The sequence below is a fragment of the Suncus etruscus genome, chromosome 1, assembly GCF_024139225.1.
Source record: "Suncus etruscus isolate mSunEtr1 chromosome 1, mSunEtr1.pri.cur, whole genome shotgun sequence".
NCBI classification, from domain to species: domain Eukaryota; kingdom Metazoa; phylum Chordata; class Mammalia; order Eulipotyphla; family Soricidae; genus Suncus; species Suncus etruscus.
This window is the reverse complement of record NC_064848.1, coordinates 148,465,228-148,491,426: the sequence shown is the minus strand read 5'-3', so window position 1 is coordinate 148,491,426 and position 26,199 is coordinate 148,465,228. Positions and strand designations below refer to the sequence as shown.

The 26,199-nt window shown below is 46.7% G+C and overlaps 1 protein-coding gene across 1 annotated transcript in view; it reads left to right on the top strand.

Annotated features, from left to right (window-relative positions):
* Positions 1-613: 613 nt before the first annotated feature.
* Positions 614-26,199, top strand: part of ZC3HAV1 (zinc finger CCCH-type containing, antiviral 1) — a 48,361-nt gene continuing 22,775 nt past the window's right edge. Inside the window, exons 1-3 of the mRNA XM_049782921.1 lie at positions 614-943; positions 22,371-22,506; positions 25,832-26,084. Of these exons, the coding sequence (XP_049638878.1) occupies positions 642-943; positions 22,371-22,506; positions 25,832-26,084 (691 nt within the window). The 5' untranslated portion in view covers positions 614-641. The remainder of the gene's footprint in view (positions 944-22,370; positions 22,507-25,831; positions 26,085-26,199) is intronic.

Here is a 26,199-nt window from a genome sequence, read left to right as displayed (position 1 = left end):
TCCTTCCCCCATCGCGTGCGCGCCCTTTGGGTGGATTCAGGCGCGGGGGTTCTGGGCGGGCTGGACACCGCGCGCTCCTCCAGGGGGGTGGGTGTCCTCAAGAAAACGGAGACGCACTTGCCTCTCCTAATGGGCTGGGCGCGTCAAACCAAAACCAAAAGCAAAACCGAAAACCCAAACCAAAAAACCACGCCCAGGGAGGCAGCCTGGAGATCTCTTTTCTTTTCCTAGAAACTTCTGGGGTGGGCGGGCCGGCCGGACCCGGGCCACCTCCCTCGAGGGCACTGCGCGCCCAGGGGCGGCGTCTTGGGTGGCTGCTAGACTTTAGCGCGCGCGCGCTGCTTCTCCTTCTCCCAGCTCGGAGCGACGGGTCGGGCCAGGTTAGGTGGGTGGCTGGGTGGGTGGGTGCTAGGGGGCTAGGGTGCTAGGGTGCTAAGGTGTCTCCACCCGGGAAGGTGCCCAGGAGGGAAAGCCCCAGCGCTCGGCTAACGGTGGCTTTTGGCCCAGCCCGGCCCTGGCCCGGCCCTGGCCCGGTACAGCCGCGCCCACGCTCCGCACAGTGCCCGCCCCCGGTTCTCTCTTTCTCTCGCTCTCCGGGGCTGAGTTTCGATTCTCCGTTTCCCCGTCGGCGCCTCCCGGCCATGGCGGACTCCGAGGTGTGCGCCTTCATCACCAAAGTGCTGTGCGCGCACGGCGGCCGCCTGCCCTTGGCGCGGCTGCTAGACCAGGTGCAGCTGCCCGAGGCGCAGCTCCGCGAGGTCCTGCGCGCCGCGGGCCCCGAGCGCTTCGTGCTGCTGGAGACGGGCGAGCCGGACGGCGTCACCCAGGCCGTGCTGGCCGCTGCCCGGGTGCGCATCTGCCGGCGCAAGACCTGCCACCAGCCCTGCGGCAACCTGCATCTTTGCAAGCAAAACCTGCTGGAGCGCTGCCGCTACTCGCAACGGTGGGTTCACGCTCAGGGGGAGAGGGCGCGGGGTGGGGAAGAGAGAGAAGGCAAAGGGGGAGACGGGGACCCCTCTTTCTTTTGGTTCTCCCGAGTCTTGTGGAGGGGACTCGCTTTTTGGCGCACCCTCACCCGCGAGGCCCGCGCTCCGATCCCTCCCGTCTTTTTTTTTTTTTTTTTTTTTTTTTGGGCCACACCCTGTGACGCTCAGGGGTTACTCCTGGCTATGCGCTCAGAAGTTGCTCCTGGCTTCTTGGGGGACCATATGGGACGCCGGGGGATCGAACCGCGGTCCGTGCGCAGGCAAGGCAGGCACCTTAGCTCCAGCGCCACCGCCCGGCCCAGAATGTTTTCTTTTTTTTTTTTTTTTTTGGTTTTTGGGCCACACCCGGTGACGCTCAGGGGTTACTCCTGGCTATGCGCTCAGAAGTCGCTCCTGGCTTGGGGGATCATATGGGACGCCGGGGGATCGAACCGCGGTCCGTCTCCTAGGCTAGCGCAGGTAAGGCAGGCACCTTACCTCCAGCGCCACCGCCCGGCCCCTGATCCCTCCCGTCTTGATGTCCCCTTCTGTCCAGTTTCTTGGACTCCCCGGCAACGTGCTCTTGCTTAAGCGTCCAAACCCCTTAGGGGAGGCTCCAAGCGGAGCCAGAACTTTAGCCTGGCCCGTTTGCTACCCTCGTCTGCGGTGGGAAGGCGGTGTTTGAGGTCTTCCTCGCACCCGGGGCCCAACCGGTTGCTTGCTCTTGGCCCGCGCCTCCTTCCTTCCCTTTTAGTCGCTTTTCTGCTTCTCTGAAGTCCTCCCGCGCCTGTTGGCCCCGGGGAGTCTTCCGGGAAGTCTGCGAGGTTGAGACTATTGCACCCACCCAGGGTTACTTCTTAGGGTCTCCCCTCGCTGGCCCTCATCCTGGACGTGTCGCTCCCTTGTTCTGTAAATCAGTGGGAAATGCTTGTAACCCGCTTCTCCCCAATCGTGTGCTGGACTTTTCTTCCCCTTTTCCTTCTTTCCCTCCTTTCTTCCTGCCTCCCTCCTCCTCTCCTTCTCTTCTGTGCTTTTTCTTTCCTTGATCAGTTCTCCAAGTCTCTGAGACTTAAGAATGCACCGTCCACAAAGACGGGTTCCATACGGAGATTATTGAAGCAGAGTATCCTGCCATTATATGGCAGTATCCTGTAATCCGGGGGACTCAGACCTTAATCACCAAGTTCCTTTTTCTTTCTTTCCTTTTTTAAAAATGAGTGCATTTGTATACCTGCAGAAGTATCGCACCCTGCCCACAGCCACAGTGACAGGATCTCCATTAGTCACGGTCCTTTCACGACTCTGTGCCTTTCACCCCTCAGTCCCCCAAGATCACAATGCTATTGACTGAGTCCAGAATCCCCAAGTCCTGTTGAAATGTCCCTCCTTTGAAGTTCTTTCCCATCTCCCAGTATTTTTTGGTTTTGGTTTTGGGCTACACTAAGTTGTGCCCAGGGCTTACTCCTGGCTGTGTTCTGGTATCACTACTGGCAGTGCTCAAGGGTCAGTATTCCGTTCTGGGAATCGAAAATTGTGTGTAAGGCAAGTGTCCTACCCATTGTACTATCTCTCCAGCACGCCTCTCAATTTTGAAGAAATGTCTTCTTGAAGTTTTTTTTTTTTTCTTCTTGAAGTTAGTTTTAAATGAGTTTCTTTGGCTTTAGCCTTTATCCACATTCTGGACTTGTGATTTCTCATAATAAAGTATTCCCATTTCTCCCCTCCTTAAAAATTTGAGACTGGATAGTACAATAGAATATGGTGTTTGCCTTCCAGGAGTGAGAGGAATGATTCCTGAGCAACCCGGTGTGGCCCAAAAACCAAAATTAAACTTTTTTTTTTTTGAGGGGGGGTCACACCTGGCAGCACTCAGGGGTTACTCCTGGCTCTACGTTCAGAAATCGCCCCTGGCAGGCTCTGGGGACCTATGGGATGCCGGGATTATGAGGCAAACGCCTTATCTCCATGCTATCTCTTAAAAAAAGTTTTTTTTTTAAATTTTGTTTTTAGGTTGAACTCAAGTCAGCCATGTTCAAAACAAGCACCCTACTCACTATTGCTCTGGCCCTAAAACTTTTTTGGGGGTTGTATTTTGGTTTGGGGATTACACACAAAAATGATCAGAGTTTGCTCCTGGCCCTGTGCTCAGGGGATACTTCTGTAGTGCTCAGGTTAAGTAATGGGGATAGAAGCTGGATTGTCCATGTTGAGACATGCGCCTTTCCTTGCTGTACTTCCTGTCCCCACAAAAAAATACTTTATATGACTCGATGCCCCATGTGAGTGTAATGAAACATGCAAAAGATTTGGTTGATGTGGAAAAGGAAGATGACGTGTTTCTTTTATAATGTTTAAAGCAGCACTTTTTTTTTGTGAAGCAACAATGAAAACTTGTAAATAGCGGAAGTTTATGAATATTGGAGACAGAATTTTTAGTAAAGTCTTGGTGAGTCTTTTTTTTTTTTTGGCTACACTGGTGGTGCTCAGGGGTTACTCCTGACTGTACTCAGAAATTACTCTTGGTAGTCTAGGGGGACGGGACCATATAGGATGCCAGGGATCGAACGTGGATCAGCCACTCTTTTTTCTGGGGGGGTGTTTGGGTTTTTGGATCACACCCAGCAGCGCTCAGGGGTTACTCCTGGCTCTATGTTCAGAAATCGCTCCTGGCAGGCTCAGGGGACCATATGGGATGCCGGGATTTGAACCACTGACCTTCTGCATGCAAGGCAAATGCTTTACCTCCACGCTATCTCTCTGCCCCTGGTCAGCCACTCTTAAGGCAAACACCCTACCTGCTATCTATTGCTTTGGCCCCTATGGATATTGAAGAAGTCAGCTAAGTCACAGCAAACAGTGAAAATAGGAAGGAGGGAACATTGTTAGCACTATGTGATTCAGCTTGTAGAAGGCTCTTCTTTTTTGTTCTTCTATTATAAAACATCCTTTAGCTAGAATTGGTTTTTGATTTCTAATACCTGTATTCTATAAGGTCAGTGAAGTAGAAGATGTTACCTAGGATTTGGGGGAGGGCCGATCACCATGTATCACGTATACTTGTTTTTTGTTTTGTTTTTGTGCATTTTTGTTTATTTTGTTTTTGCACATATTTATTTTGTTTTGTTTTGGGGCCATGCCTGGCAGTGTTCAGGGGTTACTTCTGACTCAGCTTTTAGGGATCTTCCTGGTGGTTCTTGGGACTATATGGGATGCTGGGGTCAGTCAACCTTAGTCTGAAGAGATAGCACAGAGGTTAGTACAAAGGTAAAGGGTAACATCCTGTCACTGCATATGGTCCCCCAACACCGCTGGGTGTAATCCAAAAAATGGGGCCAATCTTATTTCTCTCTTCATTTCTATCTCCAATTTGTTTCTTCTTTTATATATATATATATTTGGGGGGGTACTCTTAGTTTAAGGCCTGCCCAGTGTGCCACACAAGGATTTCTTTGGCTAGTTGTGGTATAAGGCATGTCACCCAGTCTCCCCTATGCAGTCTCCATAACTCTTGACGCTATCACCCTGATCCCACTGTCTCTCTTTAAATCAAATTTCAGATAACATGTGCTTCAGAAATAATTGAGCATCTTTAAAAGATAAGGATCCTGTTTTATTAGCAAAAACCACAATATAATAACCACATTTTTGGGGGAGTTTGGGTCATACCTGGCAGTATTCATGGGTTACTCCTTGCTCTGTGCTCAGAAATCTCTGACAGGTTTGGGGGACCATATGGGATGCTGGGAATCGAACTACCATCTCCTGGGTTGGCCTCCTGCAAGGCAAACACCTTGCCCTACCACTGTGCTATCTCTCTGGCCCCCAATAACCCTATTTTTTTTCAATAACCACAGTTTTAAAGAACAATTTTTTTTTTTTTTTTTTTTGCTTTTTGGGCCACATCAGTGACGTTCAGGGGTTTCTCCTGGCTATGGACTCAGAAATCACTCCTGGCTTGGGGGCCCATCTGGGATGCCAGGGCATTGAACCAAGGTCTGTCATAGGCTAGCTTGGGCAAGGCAGGCACCTTTCCCCTTGCATCACCACTCCGGCCCCTTTCAAGAACAATTTTAGTGCCACTTAATATCCAGTTGTGTTCAAACTCCCCTTATTTTATAATCTGATTTGCCTTTTCTGGCAAAACCCTATAGGCGAAATAACAACTATCAATTTGTTACTTATCCAATATTTTCAGAAATTTATTTCATTATACACAGTATGTTTAGAAACCTGTTTTCTTTGTTTTTTTTTTTTTTTTTTTTTTTTTTTTTTGGTTTTTGGTTTTTGGGCCACACCTGGCGTTGCTTAGGGGTTACTCCTGGCTGTCTGCTCAGAAATAGCTCCTGGCAGGCACAGGGGACCATATGGGACACTGGGATTCGAACCAACCACCTTAGGTCCTGGATCGGCTGCTTGCAAGGCAAACATCGCTGTGCTATCTCTCCGGGCCCTTGTTTTGTTTTTTAGGCCATACCTGGTGGTGCGCAGGGATTACTCCAGGCTCTGTGCTCAGAAATTCCTTCTGGCAGTCTCGAGGGATCATATGAGATGCTGGGGATCGAACCCTGGTCCGTCCTTGGTTGGCCTGTTTTCTTTGGTTTCCTTGCCCATAAAGTTTAGGCTAATCCAGGGCTTAGTCTGGTGTAGGTTAATTTGGTGAGTGGTTGGGATCCCTGTAAGGTTCCCTGTGGCTTTCAGGTCTGTTACCTTCCTCAGTGAAGTAAAAACAGATTTTAATTGGAGTAATGAGCTCAAGAGAAAAGAGACTTCTCCAAAGGTTTAAGGAGCCCAGCTACGCAGCATATAGCAAGAGGAGAAATGCTGGGACTATATTTATGTGTCCTGGTGCACAAGTGCAGTTCTCCTTTTGTTTCAAGTTTTATGCAGGGTTTTTCCCAATTTGCCCCATTTGGTACTTTCTGTCTAGGCTATAAATCTTGTTTTTCATTTTTGCCTAGGGAAAGGTCAGGATCAATTGATCTTTGACCTTCTTTCCTGGCCTTTGTTCCTGCTGGAGTTTCTCTTATCAGGCTTTAGTTTCAGTTTCCGAAAGGTACTGGTAGGGTAGCCTTAGGGCTAGGGACTAGAGTGACTTCTTCAGATTCCATCTCTTGGTTTTGTTTTGTTCCAATAATTTATTAGATCCCAAAAGTTCATTGCCGGGCAGAGAGGTAGCACAGTGATAGGGTGTTTGCCTTACATGCAGACGACCTGAGATGGACTGGGTTCCATCTTGGCATCTCATATGGTCCCCCCCAGCCTGCCAGGAATGATTTCTGAGTGTAGAGCCAGGAGAAGCCCCTGAGTGCTGTTGGGTGTGGCCCCCAAACCAAAAAATGATGCCCCTCCCCCCAAAAAAAACCCCCAAGAGCTCACTGCCATGAGGTGGGCCTTTCCCTACTTGCCTGCTTTTGATGGCCAAACTGGCAGTGCTCAGGGGCTACTACCGAGCCCTTCTGAGAAGCGGCTTGCACTTGGCTGTGCTCTGGGAAGCTTCCAATCTGGACCTCCAGATGCAAAGCATGCACCTACCAACCCACTGAGCTATTTTCCAGCCTTCCACCTTGTAAGATACTTTGTGCACTTGGCTGTGCTCTGGGAAGCTTCCAATCTGGACCTCCAGATGCAAAGCATGCACCTACCAATCCACTGAGCTATTTTCCAGCCTTCCACCTTGTAAGATACTTTGTAAAAAACTGAGTGTATGACTTTGGATAGTTCTAGATGCCCTGCTAAACTGTGTGCTAAACTATGGTTGGTTTCTCTTCTCCGTTCTGACAAACATTAGCCACCACTGGGGAGTGAGGAACACAGGATTTACTTTTGGCTCTGCTCTGGAGTGACCCCTGGCCATGCTTGGGGAACTATACTTTGTGTGGGGAATCGAACTGAGGCCACCTCATTAAGGGTAAGTGCCTACTAGCCCTAATAACTACAGTGTGTTGGATGAATTATTGTGCCAGACACAATGATAAAGTCTAGAAATTGCACGCGACCAGTCCATGTTTGTCCCCAAATCCCATATGGTCCCTGAGCACGGTGAGGGTATGGACACCTTCTTCTCTCCCCCCAAACACTGTAGAAATAGTTGCCTAGTTAATCATGTTTATTTGTTTTGTTTTGAGCTATACCCAGTGGTGTTCAGGGTTACTCTTGGCTCTGAGCTCAGAAATCACTCCTGGAGGCCCAGAGAGATAGCATAGCGGTAGGGCATTTGCCTGGCAAGCAGCCGACCCAAAACTGATGTTGGTTCGAATCCTATCTGGAACAGATGGTGGTTAGAATCCCAGCATCACATATGGTCCCCTGAATCTACCAGGAGCGATTTCTGAGCGCAGAGTCAGGAGTAACCCCTGAGCGCCTCCGGGTGTGACACCCCCCAAAATATCACTCCTGGTGGATTCGAGGGACCATATAGGATGCCAGGGTTCTAACCCAGGTGGGCTGAGTGGAAAGCAAAATTTGCCTTACCCGCTGTGCTATTGCTCCGGCCCCCTATTTTTTTTTTTTTGTGTGTGGTTTTTGGGTCACACCTGGCAGTGCTCAGGGGTTCTTCCTGGCTCCAGGCTCAGAAATTGCTCCTGGCAGGCACAGGGGACCATATGGAACACTGGGATTCGAACCGATGACCTCCTGCATGAAAGGCAAACACCTTACCTCCATGCTATCTCTCTCGCCCCTCCGGCCCCCTATTTTATGATAAAGCTCAGTTTAGGCAAGTATTACAGCCATAGTACAAACCCCACTTTTTTTGTTTGTTTTTTGTTTTTGTTTTTGGTTTTGGGCCATACCTAATGGCACTCAAGGGTTACACCTGGCTCTGCTTAGAAATCACTTCTGGCAGGCTTGGGGGACCATTTGGGATGCTGGGTATCAAAACAGCTGGCTGTGAGCAAGGCAAATGCCCTATCCGCTGTGCTATCACTTCAGCCCCCCAAAACCCTATTTAATGTAAAGAAACTCAAGCCTACAGCTATTCAGAAAATGATTGTAGATCACAATGAAGGTAGCTGAGTGTTAATTACTGATATGCCAGGTTTGTAACTACCTGTATTATCAAATAGCTGTATAAATGGACCGGAGCGGTGGTATAGTGGGTAGGGCGTTTGCCTAGCACACGGCTGACCTAGGATGGATCAAGATTCGACCCCTTGGTGTTCCATAAGGTCCCCCAAGCCAGGAGTGATTTCTGAGTGCACAGCCAGAAGTAACCCTTGAGCGTCACTGGGTGTGACCCCCTCCCCCAAAAAAAGAACCAAAAAAAAATTGCTATATAAAGTGTGACCCTTGATTAATTGTGTGTGTGTGTGTGTGTGTGTGTGTGTGTGTGTGTGTGTTTTGTTCTTGGACCTCTTCCAGCAGTGCTCAGGGCTTACTCATGACTCTGTGCCCAGGGAATCACTCTGGTGGTGTTTGGAGAACTCTGGGATGCCTGGGATTTGCTGCGTGAAAGCGTGCACTCTATCTGCTCTGCTCTCCTTGGCCCCAGTTAATTGTACTTTTTGCAAGCACCATTTCTTTTTGAATAGAGTTGGTTTTCTGAGTGTCTTTAACTCCCTTTAGGGGTGTTTCTTCTGGGTTCTTTCCTGTTTTTACATCCCTTCTCTTTGTTATTCAAAACTTTGGGTGGGGATTGGTGAGGGGTGGGTTGGGGGAGAGGATTAGCTCAACTAAATTGTAAAAAAATACCCAAAAGTGTAACAATCCAGGTAAATTTTACATCATGGTCATTGGAAAAGCTGAAACCAAAACGATATTCGATATTCGTGTTGTGTAATAAACTTGGAGGCTGAGGTTGGAGTGAAGCTCAAAAGGCTGAGCACCTTCTTTTGGTGCTGCAGTCCAGGATTTGATCCCCATTTGAACCATTTCCTGGTTCCTGAGCATTGTGGGAGGAGTAGCTCCCAGCAATGCTCAGGGCTTTTACTTACTCCTGGCTCTGTGCTCTGGGATCACTTCTAGTGGACTTGGGGGCTACATGAGATCCTAAGATCAAATCTGAGTTGGCTGCATGAAAGGCAAGCGCCCTACTGTGTATTATCACATATAAGACCAAACATATAAGACCAACATATAAGACCAAAATAACTTTTAACTGACCTTCTAGAACCTTTCAGAATAGTGTTTATTATTTTTCTGGTCGGAGAGATAAGCACAGCGGAGAGATAGCACAGCGGTAGGGTGTTTGCCTTGAAAGCAGCGGATCCAGGAAGGATGGTGGTTCGAATCTCAGCGTCCTATATGATCCACAGTGCCTGCCAGGAGTGATTTCTGAGCGAAGAACCATTAGTAACTCCTAAGCACCCCCAGGTGTGACCCCAAAACCTTTTTTTTTTAAAGAATGTTTATTATTTTTGCTTCTCTCACCTCCCTTCACTCCCAGTGATAATTGCCCTTGCAGTGACTAGCATCATGATCTGTCTGTCTGTCAATAAATACACACAAACACACACATATATGCTACTGAGTGTGGGATTCCCCACAAACCCCATAGTTAGCTGACTCTGAGGCTTGGGGTGGGGTTACACACTGCCATGGTGTTCAATGAGGTTGTTATCCTCTTTACTTGTGTTACCCACACAATGTAATGCCAGAAGCGATTTTTTTTTTTGGGCCACACCCGGCAGTGCTCAGGGGTTACTCCTGGCTGTCTGCTCAGAAATAGCTCCTGGCAGGCACGGGGGACCATATGGGATACCGGGATTTGAACCAACCACCTTTGGTCCTGGATTGGCTGCTTGCAAGGCAAACGCTGCTGTGCTATCTCTCCGGGCCCCAGAAGCGATTTCTGAGCATAACCTTACTCCTGAGTCAGAAGTAACCCACACAATGTGCCCACCAGGACTTGTCCCTTAGCGATGGTGGCAACTGCTGGTGGCAGTTGGAATGTGCTTATACACCCTTTGCTGACCAGTCACCACCATGGGGTTCACAGACAAGTGGCAGAACTTTGGTCATTCTGTCTAGAGGACTCTGGCAAGGTGCAGCCACTGAGCTTCCCCTGGGTCCCTTTCATTGCCCTTTTGGGGTTTGGTTTTGGGTGACACCCTGTGATTCGCAGGAAACTATGCACAGCTTTTTGCTCTGGGGTCACTCCTGGCAATGTTTAGGGCACCTTTTGAACCTCGGCCTCTTTATTTTTTGCCAAAAAAAAGTTCAGGGGTTTCTCCTGGTTGTACACTCAGAAATAACTCCTGGCAGGCTCGTGGGCCATATGGGATGCCAGGCATCTAACTGCAGCATGCAAGGCAAACACCCTACTGCTGTGCTTTCACTCAGGCCCCACCTTGGCCTCTTGTATGTAAAGCTTTGTTCTTTGAGTTGTCACATCAAGGCCTCACTTTTGCCTCTTAGATTTACTATAAAATAAAAGGTGTCTTAGGGCTTAGGTTATTTTAATGTTTTTAGGCACCAGCCTGCCTGTGCTTGAGCCACCAGGGTAGGGGGAATTGTAGAGTCTTGGATTAAACATCGGAGCAGGGTGGAGAGATGGTACAGTGCGTAGGGCACTTGCCTTGCATGCAGCCGACTTGAATTTGTTCTATACTCAGTGCCCTGTATGTTCTCAGCACCATCAGGAAGGATCTTTTGAGCACAGAACCAGGAGTAAGCGCTGAGTACTGATGGATGTGGCCAAAAAATAAAAGTAAAAAAGGAAATTCAGGTCTGAGCATATCTCCTAGCCATACAAAATTATTAGCTTCTCTGTCTCTGTCTGTCTGTCTGTCTCTGTCTGTCTGTCTCTGTCTGTCTCTGTCTGTCTCTGTCTGTCTGTCTGTCTGTGTCTGTCTGTCTGTCTGTCTGTCTGTCTGTCTCTCTCTCTCTCTCTCTCTCTCCCCCTCCACTTCTCCTGGTGCCACTGCTCCAGCCCCTACATTTTTTTTTAAATTTTTATAAAATTTTCTCTATTGTCCCTGGATTCCCAACCACCCCCAAGCCTGTTTCCTTGGCAGGCACAAAATAATTTACTTTATATTATTTGTTTATGACTAAATGGTAGTGGAATTATGGAGGTGGGGGGAAGGGGAGAAATACAGCCAAAGAAAAAAAAATTTTTTTTGGTTTTTGGGTCACACCGGGTAGTGCTCAGGGGTTAGTTACTCCTGGCTCTACACTCAGAAATCGTTCCTGGCAGGCTCAGGGCACCATATGGGATGCCAGGATTCGAACCACAGTACTTCTGCATGCAAGGCAAATACCCTACCTCTATGCTATCTCTCTAGCCCCAATATTTTTTATATACTTTTTTTGAGGTATAGTAACTTTTACAAATATATATACACATATATCTACTACTGTGAAAGATTTGAAATCTACTTTGGTCAAAATAAAAAATTATTATATAAAAAGAAGTTATACCTCACAATAGGGTCATTAAGTCATTGTCTAAAGGTTTACAAGCTGTTTATTTGTTGTTAGTTGATCATTCTGTTATGGCTTTATTTTTGACCATGGGTGACTTTTTTCTTTTTGTTGTTTGTTTTTGGTTTTTGGTTTTTAATTTTTGGGTCACACCTGGCAGGCTTGGGTTACTCCTGGCTCTACGCTCAGAAATTGCTCCTGGCAAGCTCGGGGGAACATATGGGATGCTGGGATTCGAACCACCAACCTTCTGTATGCAAGGCAAATGCCTTACCTCCATGCTATCTCTCCAGCCCCCTACCATGGGTAAATTTTATGCTATACTTTGGCAATCTTATTTGGTACATTCCTGCTAGGTTGTCAGTACTGAAAAATGTGAAGATGTCATTTGGCTCCTTATGCAGCCACACAGTCCAGGAATTTTAGGTTCTGTGGTTGACATGGCAGTGTCTGTGGGATGTCTGTCAAGGCTTCTGGAAGTATGAGAAGAGCAAGGAGGAGACTGCCTGCATCACTCCAAGAGGACACTAGAGAGTCCTAGGTTAGCATGTGCAAGGCAAATGCCCTACCACTTGTGCCACCGCTCTGGCCCGAGGAATATACTTTTATTCTTGTTTTTTTTTTTTTTTTGGGGCCACACCCGGCAGTGCTCAGGGGTTAATCCTGGCTATCTGCTCAGAAATAACTCCTGGCAGGCACGGGGGACCATGTGGGACACAGTGATTTAAACCAGACACCTCAGGTCCTGAGTCGGCTGCTTGCAAAGCAAACACCGCGGTGCTATCTCTCTGGCCCCATATTCTTAAGTTTTTTAATATAGGGCTGGAGAGATAGCACAGCTGTTGGACGTTTGCCTTGCACGCATTCGATCCAGGACAGATGGTGGCTCAAATCCCAGCATCTCATATGGTCCCTTATGCCTGCCAGGTGTGATTTCTGAACACAGAGCCTGGAGTAACCCCTGGGTGCCACAGTGTGTGACCCCAAAACCAAAAAAAAATTTTTTTTATTTCAAGAAAATGCATCACATAGTTGACATATCTGATCATAATACATTTGTTTCAAGACAAGGGCAAGCAAAGTTATTGAGAAAAATAGAAAGAAACTGGGCTGGAGAGATAGCACAGTGGTAGGGCATTTGCCTTGCATGCAGACAATTTAGGACAGACAGTGGTTTGAATCCTGGCATCCCAGCATCCTATATGGACTCCCAAGCTTGCCAGGAGCAATTTCTGAGCACAGAGCCAAGAACCCCTGACCTTTTCCGGGTGTGACCCAAAAATCAAGAAAGGAAGGAAGGGAGGGAGGGAGGAAGGAAAGACTAAAATATAAAATGGAAGAGAAGAAAAAAGAAAGCAAAGTTCAGGGACGGGATATGACCCAAAAATCAAAAGGAAGGAAGGAAGAAGAAAGACAAAAATATAAAATGGAAGAGAAGAAAAAAGAGAAAGCAAAGTTCAGGGACCAGAGTGGTGGCACAAGGGATAAGGCATCTGCTTTGCCCGCGCTAGCCTAGGACAGACAGCGGTTTGATCCCCTGGTTTGATCCTCCAGTGTCCCATATGGTCCCCCAAGCCAGGAGTGATTTCTGAGCGCAAAACATCACTGGGTGTGGCCCAAAAATCAAAAAAAAAAAAAAAAAAAAGAAAGAAAGAAAGAAAGAAAGAAAGAAAAGTTCAGTAGCAAATATATTTGTGAAAATGATTATATCTCCATTAAAGTCATTAATACAATAGCAGAAGGTTTAGTAAGTTTTTATTTTTAGAGATGAGATAAAAAATACAATAAAAGGTGTGTGTGTATAGCAGTTGTTTGTTTGCATAAGCACAGCAAAATATGGGAAAATAAAAAGGAAAAACCTTTGGCCTAAAAACAGGGATACCTTATCCATGAAGTGTACTGGCTTAGGACCAACTCCAGGCTCCAGGCATGCTAAGTTGTCCAAACCCAAAGTCTCTCTCTGTGGTCCCAGTAAAATCTCTTCACAATCACGGTTGTTACTGTCAGGTGTCTGTATTAAAGAGCCTGGTTTCTGTACAGATGCTATGTCAAAGTCAGGGTGATGGGGAGTGTCTTCTGGTTTCTTCTAACAGGTAACAATACAGAGAACCCTGCCCTAAAAGCAGTTTGTTGCTGTTAGCAAATCATCAGGGTGTTATATGAACCCACTCTGGAGTAAGTTGATGCCAGGGCAGCAGTTGGCCTTCCCTGGTAGAAGTTTGATTCCTGGTGCTGGTGCAGTAAACCATGCTGTTTCCATAGATGGGATCCAAAGTTCAGGGGTGAATGGTCAATGTTTGATCTTCTGATCAATCTTCTTTTTGGGTCACACCCAGTGGCACTCAAGGTTACCCTGACTCTGAGCTCAGAAGTTGCTCCTGGTAGGCATGAGGGACCATATGGGATGTTGGGATTTGAACCACAGTCTTTTCTAATTTGGCTCCATGCAAGGCAATTGCCTACAGTTGTGCTATCTCTCTGGCTCCTATTTATTTATTTATTTATTTATTTATTTATTTATTTATTTATTTATTTATTCATTCATTCATTTATTTATTGGAGAACCATCCATCTTATTTTCCCTAAGGGTTGTGGCAATTTGCAGTCCAAGTTATATGGTTCTGTGTTTGATGTTTATGGTTCTCTGACATCGGTGGTTTATTTTTTTATGTCTATGCATATTTTGAAGTAGTTTTGATGATGCTTCGCCTGTTTTGAGCCTGGAAATTACATCCACGCTAAGCGCATCACCAGTTGCTCTAGCTCTTGTTATTTTTATTTTTTTGGTTTTTGGGTCACACCCGGCAGCCCACAGGGGTTAATGCTCAGAAATTGCTCCTGGCAGGCTTGGGGGACCATATGGGATGCCGGGATTCTAACCACCATCCTTCTGCATGCAAGGCAAATGCATTACCTCCATGTTATCTCTCTGGCCCCTATTATGGAGACTTTTTGTATTGTTTTGTTTGGATGTTCTCTTTAGCAATTCTTGGCCCAGAGGTTTGAGACTCAGCTATGATGCTTAGAGCCCTTGTCTGGCATCACCTTTGTTCATTTGTCTTTGTGGCACACCCAGCAGTGTTGTGGGCTGCTCATTGTGTAATTGGGGTCACTCCTGGTAGTTCTAGGGGTTCTGGAAGTCCTGGACCATGCAGAGCTTGTGCTCAATCTTGGATTCACACATACACAGCTTGCACTCAGCCCTTTGAGCCATCTCCCTAGCCACTTTCTGTATCACCTTGTTAGACAGTCCGAATGGATTTTCTTTCCTTTTTTTTTTTTTTAGTTTTTGATTTTTGAGTTCATACTCAGCAGTGCTCAGGGTTCATCCTGGCTCTATGCTCAGAAATACTTCCTGGCAGGCTCAGGGGACCATATGGGATGCTGGGGATCTCACCTGGATTGGTTCAAGGCAAATTTAATGCAAATGCTCTATCCATTGGGCTATCATTGCTGCCCCATGGACCAGATGGATTTCTGACAGCCTCATTCCAAACCTCTACCTCTCTCTACTCAGGCCTTTAAGGGTTCCAGTGATATAGATACCTCCAGTCTCATTACATGCCACTTTCTATCACGGAGCTACATCTCGGTCCTCTTAAACATTTTCTGAAGATCCCATGAGGACAAAGAATTATGCTCATTCTAGTTCTTGATCTAGATCTTGTGCCCCTACCCACCTTCCTTCTCAAACATCCTCCAGATCAGTGTTTTTCAATCTTTTTGTGCAAAGGCACACTTTTCTTTTTTTTTTGGTTTTTGGGTCACACCAGCAGCGCTCAGGGGCTACTCCTGGCTCTACGCTCAGAAATTGCTCCTGGCAGGCTTAGGGAACCACATGGGATGCCAGGATTCGAACCACCATGCTTCTGCCTGCAAGGCAATTGCCTTACCACTGTGCTATCTCTCCGGCCCCAAAGCCACACTTTTTTCATGAAAAAAAAAATCACAAGGCATACTACCATTAGAAAATGTTAAAAAAAATTTAACTCTGTGCCTATATAGACTATATATAAAGTAATTCTCTTGAATAGGAATCAAACACAAAAAATTATTTTATAATTACTTTATAATGAAATACCATATTTTCCGGCGTATAAGACGACTTTTGAAACAAAAAAGGTCAACCGAAAATTGGGGATCATCTTATACGCCGAGTATATCCCAAAAAATGTTTCAATATGCCGCTAAACGAAAATTGTCTGAATATTGCCACAAAACGAATTTTCCAACTCAATCCTGCACCAATCACTGCAAGGCTGCTTGGACCGCCTCTCTAACTCAGCCAATCCAAGCAGGCTTTTTTTGTTTTTGTTTTTGGGCCACACCCTGCGGTGCTCAGGGGTTACTCCTGGCTGTCTGCTCAGAAATAGCTCCTGGCAGGCACGGGGGACCATATGGGACACAGGGATTTGAACCAACCACCTTTGGTCTTGGATCAGCTGCTTGCAAGGCAACCGCAGCTGTGCTATCTCTCCGGCCCCAAACAGGCTTTTTATGCATGCAAATTTAGACAATGTTCTGGACCTGAATCTACACTGTAAAAAGCCTGCTCAGATTGGCCAGAGTCAGAGAGGAAGTCTTTTACAGTATAACCTTTGAACCTTTGCTTGTGATTGGCTCACTGTGGTACATACAGTTGCAGCACAGGAACATTCTGTGTGATACAGCGAATATAGGCCTAAACCTATGTTTTAACTGAAAAATTAGGGGGTCGTCTTAAGCCAGAAAATACGGTAATAATATTACTTATAATTGTTCATACTTTTTTTTGTTTTGGGTCATACCAGGCGTTGCTCGAGGTTACTCCTGGCTCTGCACTTAGAAATTGCCCCTGGCAGGCTCAGGAGACCATATGCGATGTTGGGAATCAAACCATTATCTCCTGCATTTGCCGTGTGCAAGGCAAATGCCCTACCACTTTGCTCTCTCTCTGGTCTCTCCAACTCTGCTTTCTATATTTTGCTGCACATTGGAGTCATTTGAGAAATTTAAGTTTTTAAAAAGTTAATGTCCTGGGGCCCGGAGAGATAGCACAGCTGCGTTTGCCTTCCAAGCAGCCGATCCAGGACCAAAGGTGGTTGGTTCGAATCCTGGTGTCCCATATGGTCCCCTGTGCCTGTCAGGAGCTATTTCTGAGCAGACAGCCAAGAGTCACCCCTGAGCATTGCCGGGTGTGGCCCAAAAACCAAAAAAAGAAAAAAAGTTAATGTCCTGGAACCAGGCTGAGACATGGCTTAGCGTGTACACTTTGCATGCAGGAGGCCCAGGCTCTGTCCCCTGGCATTCCATGGTCCACTCCCTGTTAGGAGTGATTTCCCAAAACATTGAGCTGGGAGTAATCAGTGTGTGGTACCCAAACCCAAATGCAACTAAACCAACACCCAGGGAGATGGCTCAATGGGAGTCCTTGCCAACATGTTCCATCTCTGGTATCCTGTAACCCTCTCCAAGCACTCTTTATGTGACTGGTGACCTGTGAACAACATGGGGAAATCACCAGTGGTTGAGCATGTGCCTTGCCCACGTGAGGCCCTAGACACGACAACATTCCTGACACTAGAACAAACACCCCCATTAGTAATAGTAAAATACCATGCTTAGGGGCCGGAGAGATAGCATGGAGGTAAGGCGTTTAGAAGGTCATCGGTTCGAATCCCGGCGTCCCATATGGTCCCCCGTGCTTGCCAGGAGCAATTTCTGAGCATGGAGCCAGGAGTAACCCCTGAGCACTGCCGGGTGAGACTCAAACCCCCCCCCCCAAAAAAATACCATGCTTAATGAATACCCCTTGATACTCTGATTTAATGGGGGTGTGATGATGTGACTTAGGAACTGGGGTTTTAAACTTCAGTCTGGATGGCTCCAACCAAGTTTGGGAAGCATAAATTTAGGGGGTTGGAGAGAGGAGTGATCTAGCCTGGGGTGGTGGCCTCCTGTCACAGGAACAGTTTTGTGTGTCTGTCATCCACACTACAGAACAAATATGTACTCAGAATACAACCAACTTAGCATCTGCTCTTTCAGTGTCTCAGCTTTTGGTATCTCTGTACTCCTGGTTACTGCCTCCTATTTTCTGCCTGTCCCCAGTTCTGCAGCCGTCCTCAGTCTCCAGCTGTTCCCTGGTCTGAACTGAGCTCTGGATAGTAGAATCTGTGTTCTGGTACATACTTCAATTCTCCCCCCCTCTTTCCTCTTCCCTCATAAGGGGCTCCCTCTTCCTCCACTTCCTGAGTCTCCCTATCTTGGCAGGGAACTCATAGCTGCAATCAGAGATCAATTTAATCTGGAACTGTAGAAAAGCACAAATGTGATTTTTATTTTATTTATTTATTTATTTATTTATTTATTTATTATTTTTTGTGGTTTTTGGGTTACTCCTGGCAGTGCTCAGGGGTTTTTCCTGGCTCCGTGCTCAGAAATTGCTCCTGGCAGGCACGGGGGACCATATGGGATGCCGGGATTCGAACTGATGATCTTCTGCATGAAAGGTAAACGCCTTACCTCCATGCTATCTCTCCGGCCCCTTATTATTTTATTTTTATTTATTTTCATTTTATTATTTTTGATTTGGGTCTACACTTACTTACCCCTGTCTGTTCAGTTATCACTCTTGCCAGGTTCAGGGTGGGATGCCAGAGATCGAACCCAGGTTGGTTGCATGCAAAGCAAATGCCCTGCCCACTGTGTTACCCTTCAGCCAGCCCCTTGGCTTTAGAATCCTGCTTCATGACACTGTGTTCCTTCTTGTGTGTTTTATCTCATGGTTTTATTACCACGTGACTTTTACCACCGAGTCAGAGGGAGGCATTTCCTGTTTTCTGTACTAAGCAATTTATTGTCTCTTTTTTTTGCGGGGGTGGGTTGTTTTTTGGTCACATCCAGTGACACTCAGGAGTTACTCCTGGCTCTGTGCTCAGAAATCGCTCCTGGCAGGCATGGGGGACCATATGGGATGCCGGGATTCGAACCATCTTCCATCCTGGATCGGCTGCATGCAAGGAAAATATCCTACCGCTATGCTATCTCTCTGGTTCCTGTCTCTTTATTTTTTATCTATTTTATTTTTTTTTGGGGGGGTCACACCCAGCAGTGCTTAGGAGCTACTCCTGACTACGCTCAGAAATCATTCCCAGCAGGCTTTGGGGACCATATGAGATGCCGGGATTCAAACCACAGTCCTTCTGCATGCAAGACAAACGCCTTACCTCCATGCTATCTCTCTGACCTGTCTCTTTATTTATTTGTTTTTTGTTTTTGTTTTGTTTTTGGGTTACACCTGGCAGCACTTAGGGGTTACTCCTGGCTCTACACTCAGAAATCGCTCCTGGCAGGTGAGGGGGACCATATGGGATACCGGGATTCAAACCAATGACCTTCTGCATGAAAGGCAAATGCCTTACTACCATGCTATCTCTCCGGCTCCCTGTCTATTTTTAATCAAAGCGCCCTCCATTCTTGGCCCAGAATATCGGGGCGCAGAAAGAATGAGGAAGGAGAGGAAGGAAAAGCATTTTTAGATGAAATTTACTGTTGCAAATCAAGCCCTCCTTATCTTCATCTTGATCTGGTCTGGGAACTGATTAGCAAAGTCTGCTTTATTTTATTTATATTTTGTAGATGAGGTTTCTTGGGTCCAGAGTGATAGTATAGTGGGTAGGACACGCCTTGTACATGGCTGGCGCTGGTTGGATCTGAGAGCCTTGTGGCATGATCTCTGAGCACAGAGCCGGGGGTGAGCCCTGAGTATGCCTGGAAGTGGGCTGTAAAGAAAACAAACAGAAAAGACTTTTCTTGGTTTATTATACCTGGGGGTACTCAGGAATCACTCCTGTCAGTTCTCCAGGTCTTTATGTGCCTTAACCTCTGTAGTCTCTCTCTGGCTCCCACTCATTGCTATTGCTCAGGCCCCTCGTTTATTTTTTAATTAAATTAAAATTGGAGAATTGGGCCTCCCAAGCAGTACCCAGGAGGTTGGTGTGTTGTGGGGCCTGGGTTATGTGTGTTCCACTGTGATTTCAACTAATTGGACCAGTGAATCAGAGCAAGGGTCTGAGATGTGACATTTCTTGTGCCCTGCGGGGGTGGTGGTGGTGGGGGAGACAATTGACAAGATACTGACTTTTGGTTTTATTTTTGGGCCCATATCTCGCCATGCTCAGGGGACCATGCAGTGCCAGTAAATAGCACCCACTTAGCCCCCTGAATTTATTATTATAGTTGTTATGATGGTTATTTTATTTTTGGGCCATATCCAGTGTTGCACAGGAACTGCTGCTGGCTTTGTGCTCAGGGGTTACTCCTGGCATTATTGGGGGACCATATGCAGTGTGTCAGTTGCCAGGGAATCAAGCTGGGCTGAACTTGGCTGATGCCACTTCCCAGCACCCTGGAACCAATTTTATTTTATAAATTTTTTGCTTTGTGGGCCACACCCGGTAATGCTCAGGGGTTACTCCTGGCTATGTGCTCAGAAGTCACTCCTGGCTTGGGGGACCATATGGTACGCTGGGGATCGAACTGTGGTTTGTCTTAGGTTAGTGCATGCAAGGCAGATGCCCACCACTTGTGCTACTGCTCCGGCCCTGGAACCAATTTTATTTTATTTATTTTTTGCTTTTTGGGCCACACCTGGTTACTCCTGACTCTGCGCTCAGAAATTGCTTCCTAGGCTAGCACGGGCAAGGCAGACAGATGCCTTACAGCTAGCACCACCGCTCCAGCATCCCTGGAATCAGTTTTAGTTTGGTGTATTAACTCATGTCTCTACTTGCTGCAGAACTAACCTCACCCTCGGCCAGGCCACTCTCCTGGGCTCAGGTATTTCTCAACCTTGTCCAGTGTGTATGGAATTTGAATGAGAACAGCCCCCAGGCTGTCGCATCTGGGGAATTCTTGCTCTATCCAAATATCCAAATAACTGTGTGTTCGTGGCTGGAGGAGAAAAGCCAAGAGGACATTTGTTTTTTTGCCCTTTAGCCTGAGATTCCTGAGAGACAGTCCCTGCCTTTTTCAAGGACATCTTTTTTTTTTTTTTTTTAAAGGAGTCATTTCTAGTCTGGCCAGCTCAGGCTGTTTGAAGTTTATCTTCAGCGGCCTGTTCTCCCCACCCCACCACTGGTTTGCGTGGCGGTATTTCCCTTGCAGTGGGGCAGGCAGAGCTGCTACTGCCAGCAGCCTTCATGGCCTGTTTGTTCTTTATCTAAGAGGCAACCTTGAACTTCCAGACGCCCACTGCTCACTGGCCCTGTGGGTTGGAGTCAGGAAGCTGATTTTCAGCCTTCCCCAGCTTCTCCCTCCTCTCAGTCCCTCTGAGCTGCTGCTCAAGAAACCCTGGGCTGGAGTGCTGCATTCGGTTGCCATTCCCTTTCCCAGCACAGACAGGAGGGTGTCTCGAACTTGGACCTCATGGGATTAAGTGGTGTGGTGTTAACTGAGTAGATCAGTCAGTATTCAGACCTTTACTAGAAGGGCCTGAACAATAAGTAGTACAGTGGGGAGCTCGCTGGTCTTGCTCTCAGCTGACCTGGGTTCAAACCTTGTCACCACATAGGATCCAGGAGTGATTGTTGAGCACAGAGCCAGGAGTTATCCCTGAGCACTGCTTCAGAGAACCTTTTGCTGTGTGCTTCAAGCCATGAGGCTAGACTTTTCTGCTTTCTTTATTTGAGCCTCTCTGGGACAGGAGTGATAGCAGCAAGATATATAGAAGATTCTAGGCACTTTTCAGATACAGTATGAAGTAGATACTGCTCCACAGGATCAAAGGTAGACCACATTGGTGCTTAACAAGTGTAGCTTTGATGTCAAAAGGGTGGTCTGGGACCCCCTACTTTGAGCATTGTGGGCTTTGAAAAGACCTCGAGGACCTGGGGTTTGCTCTGTTTCCTGGTTGTTATTGGGGCTTTGGGGCTTTTGACAGTTTAGAGAGGGGGACAGCCCAGCTGCCTTCCCCTTGGACACTCCCTCACTGCAGAGGTCCTAGAGGAGCTCAGAGCTCAAAAAAAAATCCTTCTGGACTCCTGGAATTTCGGACAAGGCAAAGAGCAAACCTAAGACTTTGTTTACAAAATGTGCAGGGGAGGAGAGAGAAGGGAATACCTTTAAGTTACTGAGCAAGGAAGGTAGGAAGAAGAGTGTAGAGGATTTGGACACCCAAATTGAGGTGCAGGCAGCTTGCAGGAATGAAGTGCACCCCATAAATTAAAGGAAAAAGAGGGTTGCATCTAAATGAGAAGACAGTGGTGATCCTGAGCAGATGGACCTTATGCTTTTGGCTTTTGATTTTGGGCCACACCTAACAGTGCTCAAGAGGCTTACTCCTGGGTCTGTGCTCAGAGATCACTCCTGGCAGTGTTGGGATGGGGGATTGAACCAGGGTCAGCCTTGTGCAAGGCAAGTGCCTTCACCTCTCTAGAAATATTCTCTGGCTCCTCTTGAAGAGATTTCCTCTAGCTGCCCCTTTTGGGGTACATATGGGACGTCAGAGGATTGAATTGCGGTTCATCCTAGGCTAGTGCACACCTTATGGGTAGCACCACCTCTCCGGCCCCCCATTCTGGCTTTTTTATTTTGGGGGGCCCACACCCTGTGGTGCTCAGGGTTTACTCCTTGCTCTGTGCTCAGAAATTGCTCCTAGCAGGCTCCGGGGATCATATGGGATGCTGGGGTTCGAACCCAGGTCTGTCCTGGGTCAGCTGCATGCAAGGCAAACACACCCTACCACTATACTATTGCTATGGCCTCTGGTTTCATCATGACACCACATATGTCCCCTGAAGAATGCCTGGAGTCACCCTGATTGTAGAGCCACCAAACAGCCCCTGAGCACTGCTTGGTGTGGAACAAAATCTGCCAAAACAACAATAGAAAACAAAGGATCCAAGCACTGGTCTTCATGGTCATTCCCATGTGATTTCTTTCTTCAAATTGGTTTTTGACTCATTTCCACCATGATGGTCTCTGTATGTAGGACTCAAGACACCTGCCTGCCACTAAGCTTCCCTGGAGTTAAGCTCTGATGGTTGTTATGTTTCCTTTTAGGAATTTATGTAAATATTCTCATGAGATTCTCTCTGCTGATAACGAAGAGATCTTGGCAGAACATGGGCTGCTGGGACTGAACGAAAAGGAATTGACTGTGCTCCTCATCCAGAATGATCCATTCTTTTTGCCTGAAGTAAGTCTGGTTGCTTTATTTTATAGGCAGGGAGTGTCATCTTGGGGATAGTGTGCTGTTCTGCGTGGAGGAGGGACCTCCTCTACTCCTAGTCTCCAGTTAGCATCAGAAACCAGCAGTGCCCAGCACCAGATCACAGCTATAAATGGAGCTCCAGGCTCCAAAACTAGGATCTGGAGAGACACTGGTGTGGAAGCAAATGTTGATGCAAGAAATAATCCACACAGTGAAAGGGGGGCAAGAATGGATTTAGAGGGGCTGGAGTGGTGGTGCAAGTGATAGGGCATTTGCCTTGCATGCGCTGACGTAGGGATGGACTGTGGTTTGATCCCTTGGCATCCCCTATGGTCCACCAAGCCAGGAGCAATTTCTGAGGGCATAGCCAGGAGTAACCCCCGAGCGTCACCAGGTGTGTGGCCCAGAAACAAAAACAAAAACAAAAAATTTTGGGTTTAGGAATTCCAACACTCAGGCCAGGAATCCTACCATACAAGCCTTCTGCTCTGATGAAGGAAAGCAGCTTAGTGGAGGAAGACTGAAGAATGAGCCTTTTCCTTTCTGAAACCCAGGCTTTATTAACAAGAACCAGGCCCACACCCTAGGGTGGAGAAGGAATACCAAGTAGGGAGGGACCCGGTAATCCTATCACCAGATCACCCCTAGTGTGAAGTATGAATCCTGATTAGGTAGGACCAGTAATCCAACAACAGCTGCCACTCTCTTTTCTGAGTTTTCTTTAGGAATTCATATCTGGAATTTATCCTCTGAAGCTGCTAAGTGTGATTTAAAGTTCATTGATGGGCCTGGAGTGAATATTTGAAAGATAACAGGGAATGTTGGTTTTGGGGTGAAGGGTATAGGACATGTAGCTGTCATAGAGGGCTCCCAAACAGTGATTTCAATTTAGTATAATTTTATTGTGTTTTTTGTTTGTTTTTAAAACAAAAAACTTACTCTAGGCTTTGAGCTCAGGGTTTACTCCTGGCGAGGATGGAAGACTATATCAGGTATCAGGTATTGAACTTGGTTTGACCCGTGTGCAGGGCAAGCATCCTACTTGCTGTACCATTTCTCCAGCCCCCACTGAAATATAATTTTATTTCTCAGTCTCTTGGGAGTTTAGATTGAGGGACCATGGTAGGCCCAGTCTGGCCTGCCACCTATTTTTGGGGGCGGGGGGGGGGGGTCACACCTGGTGACGCACAGGGGTTACTCCTGGCTCTGCATTCAGAAGTCGCTCCTGACAGGCTCAGGGGACCTTACGGGATGCCGGGATTCGAAATGGGGTCTGTCCTGTGTTGGCTGTGTGCAAGGCAAACACCTTACACTGTGCTATTGTTCTGGCCCCCTGTCCTGCCACCTATTCTATGAATAAAGTATTATTGGAACACTGCCATGTTCATTTCAGTCTTGATCACCTGTTGCTTTTTTTCTCAGGTGAGGGGAAGATTTAATGGTTGCAACCAGACCAAATATGTTTAAAGCTGGAATATATTTATATATATTTATTCTTTTTTTGTTTGTTTGTTTGTTTGTTTGTTTTTGGGGCCACACCTGGCAGTGCTCAGGGGTCACTCCTGACTCTGAGCTCAGAAATTACTCCTGGCAGGCTCAGGGACCATATGGGATGCCGGGGATTGAACTTGGGTTTGTCCTGGGTTGGCTGCATGCAAGGCAAATGCCCTACCACCTTGTTATCTCTCTGGCCCCCAATATATTTATTCTTATATAAATATACTGGAAAATTAGCTGACTTTGTTTGGTCTTGTCCTTATGTAAATAAGCATGTAAGCCTGGTGGCTAGACATTGGAATTCTGTGGTAGGTCAATTTTAATACTGCCATTTCTATGGATTTATGTAGAAACAATTTTAAGCACATTCATTCCTGTTATCCCGCCCCACCCCAATAACCTAGCTAGGGGACTGGAACAATATCACAGTGAGGAGGGATTTTGCCATTTACACAGCCAACCTAGATTCTATCTCTGGCATTATTATGATTTCTTGAACCCAACAGGAGGGATTCCTGAGTGCAAGCCAGAAGCACTATTGGGTGTAGCCCTAAAAACCAACGCCAAATTGCCACTCTCACACCATTTTTACTGTATTTCTTTAACTCTTTTTTAATTTTTTTTTTTTTTTTTTAGTTTTTGGGTCATACCCGGCAGTGCTCAGGGAGTTACTCCTGGCTCTATGCTCAGAAATTGCTCCTGGCAGGCTCGGGAGACCATATGGGATGCCGGGATTCGAACCGATGACTTTCTGTATGAGATGCAAATGCCTTACCTCCATGCTATCTCTCCGCCCCTTCTTTAACTTTTTTCCTTAAAAAAAAAAATAAAACAAAGAAGCGGGGCCAGAGAGATAGCATGGAGGTAAGATTTGCCTTGCATGCAGAAGGTCAGTGGTTTGAATCCTGACATCCCGTATGATCCCCTGAACCTGCCAGGAGTGATTTCTGAGCGTGGAGCCAGGAGTGACCCCTGAGTGCTGGCGGATGTGACCCAAAAACCGACAGAAGAAATGAAACAAGAAGTGCTTACTAAAAAAAAAAAAAAAGAAGTGCTTACTAAACCTTCTGCTATTGCTTTAAAGAGTTCATTGGTGATATAATAATTTTCACAAATATACTTGCTACTGAGCTTTTTTTTTCTTTCCTTTCTCTTCCATTTCTTTAGTTTTTTCTCTCTATTTTCTTTCTTGGTTTTTGGGTCACACTTGGGTTACTCCTGCCTCTACACTCAGAAATCGCTCCTGGCAGGCTCAGGGGACCATATGGGATGCTGGGATCCGAACCACCGTCCTTCTGCATGCAAGGAAAACGCCCTACTTCCATGCTATCTCTTTCTATTTTCTATTTTTTTTAATAACTTTGCTTTTGGTTATCTTGAAACAAATGTATTATGATCAGTTATGTCAACTATGTGATGCATTTTCTTTAAATAAATTTAATAATAATAAAAAACCCCACCAAAATAACTTCGCAAATACTTCCAAAGAAGAACTTTCGAGGGGCCTGGAAAGATAGTGCCTGGATTAAGGCCCTTGCCTTGCATGAAGACAAGCTAATTCCATCTTTGGCTCCACCTCTAGGTATAGCCCCAAAAAAACAAACTGAAAAAACAACCCAAATCAAAATCTTTGGGCTTTAAGATGTTGGGGAAAGCCCAGACAACATTACTCAAGCTAATGAAAGACTTCCAAGTGCTGTGTCTCAGGTTTTTCCCTGCTAGCTTTTGAAATCTTTGCTTGCTTGCTTTCCTCTTGGTTATTTGTGCAGTGCATCCAGGGATCTGTTCACTGGCTTATGTCTTCCTCCTGCAGATATGCAAAAGTTATAAGGGAGAGAACCGGAAGCAGACCTGTCTACAGCAGCCACTGTGTGAACAGCTCCACATATGTGAGCACTTTACGCGGGGGAACTGTGGCTTCCCTAACTGTCTGAGATCCCATAACCTAATGGACAGAAAGGTGCTGGCGGTCATGAGGAAACACGGACTGAGCACAGAACTGGTGCAGAACATTCAGGACATTTGCAACAGTAAGCACAGCAGGAGGAGGCCATCTTCAAGGAAAGGTAAGTGCTCTCTGCTTCTCAGTTTGTGGGATGAATAGAAAACAGGCGGGGGTGGGGGGTGGAGAGATAGATCAGCCTTAGGGTGTTTGCCTTGCACATAGCCGACCCAGGACAG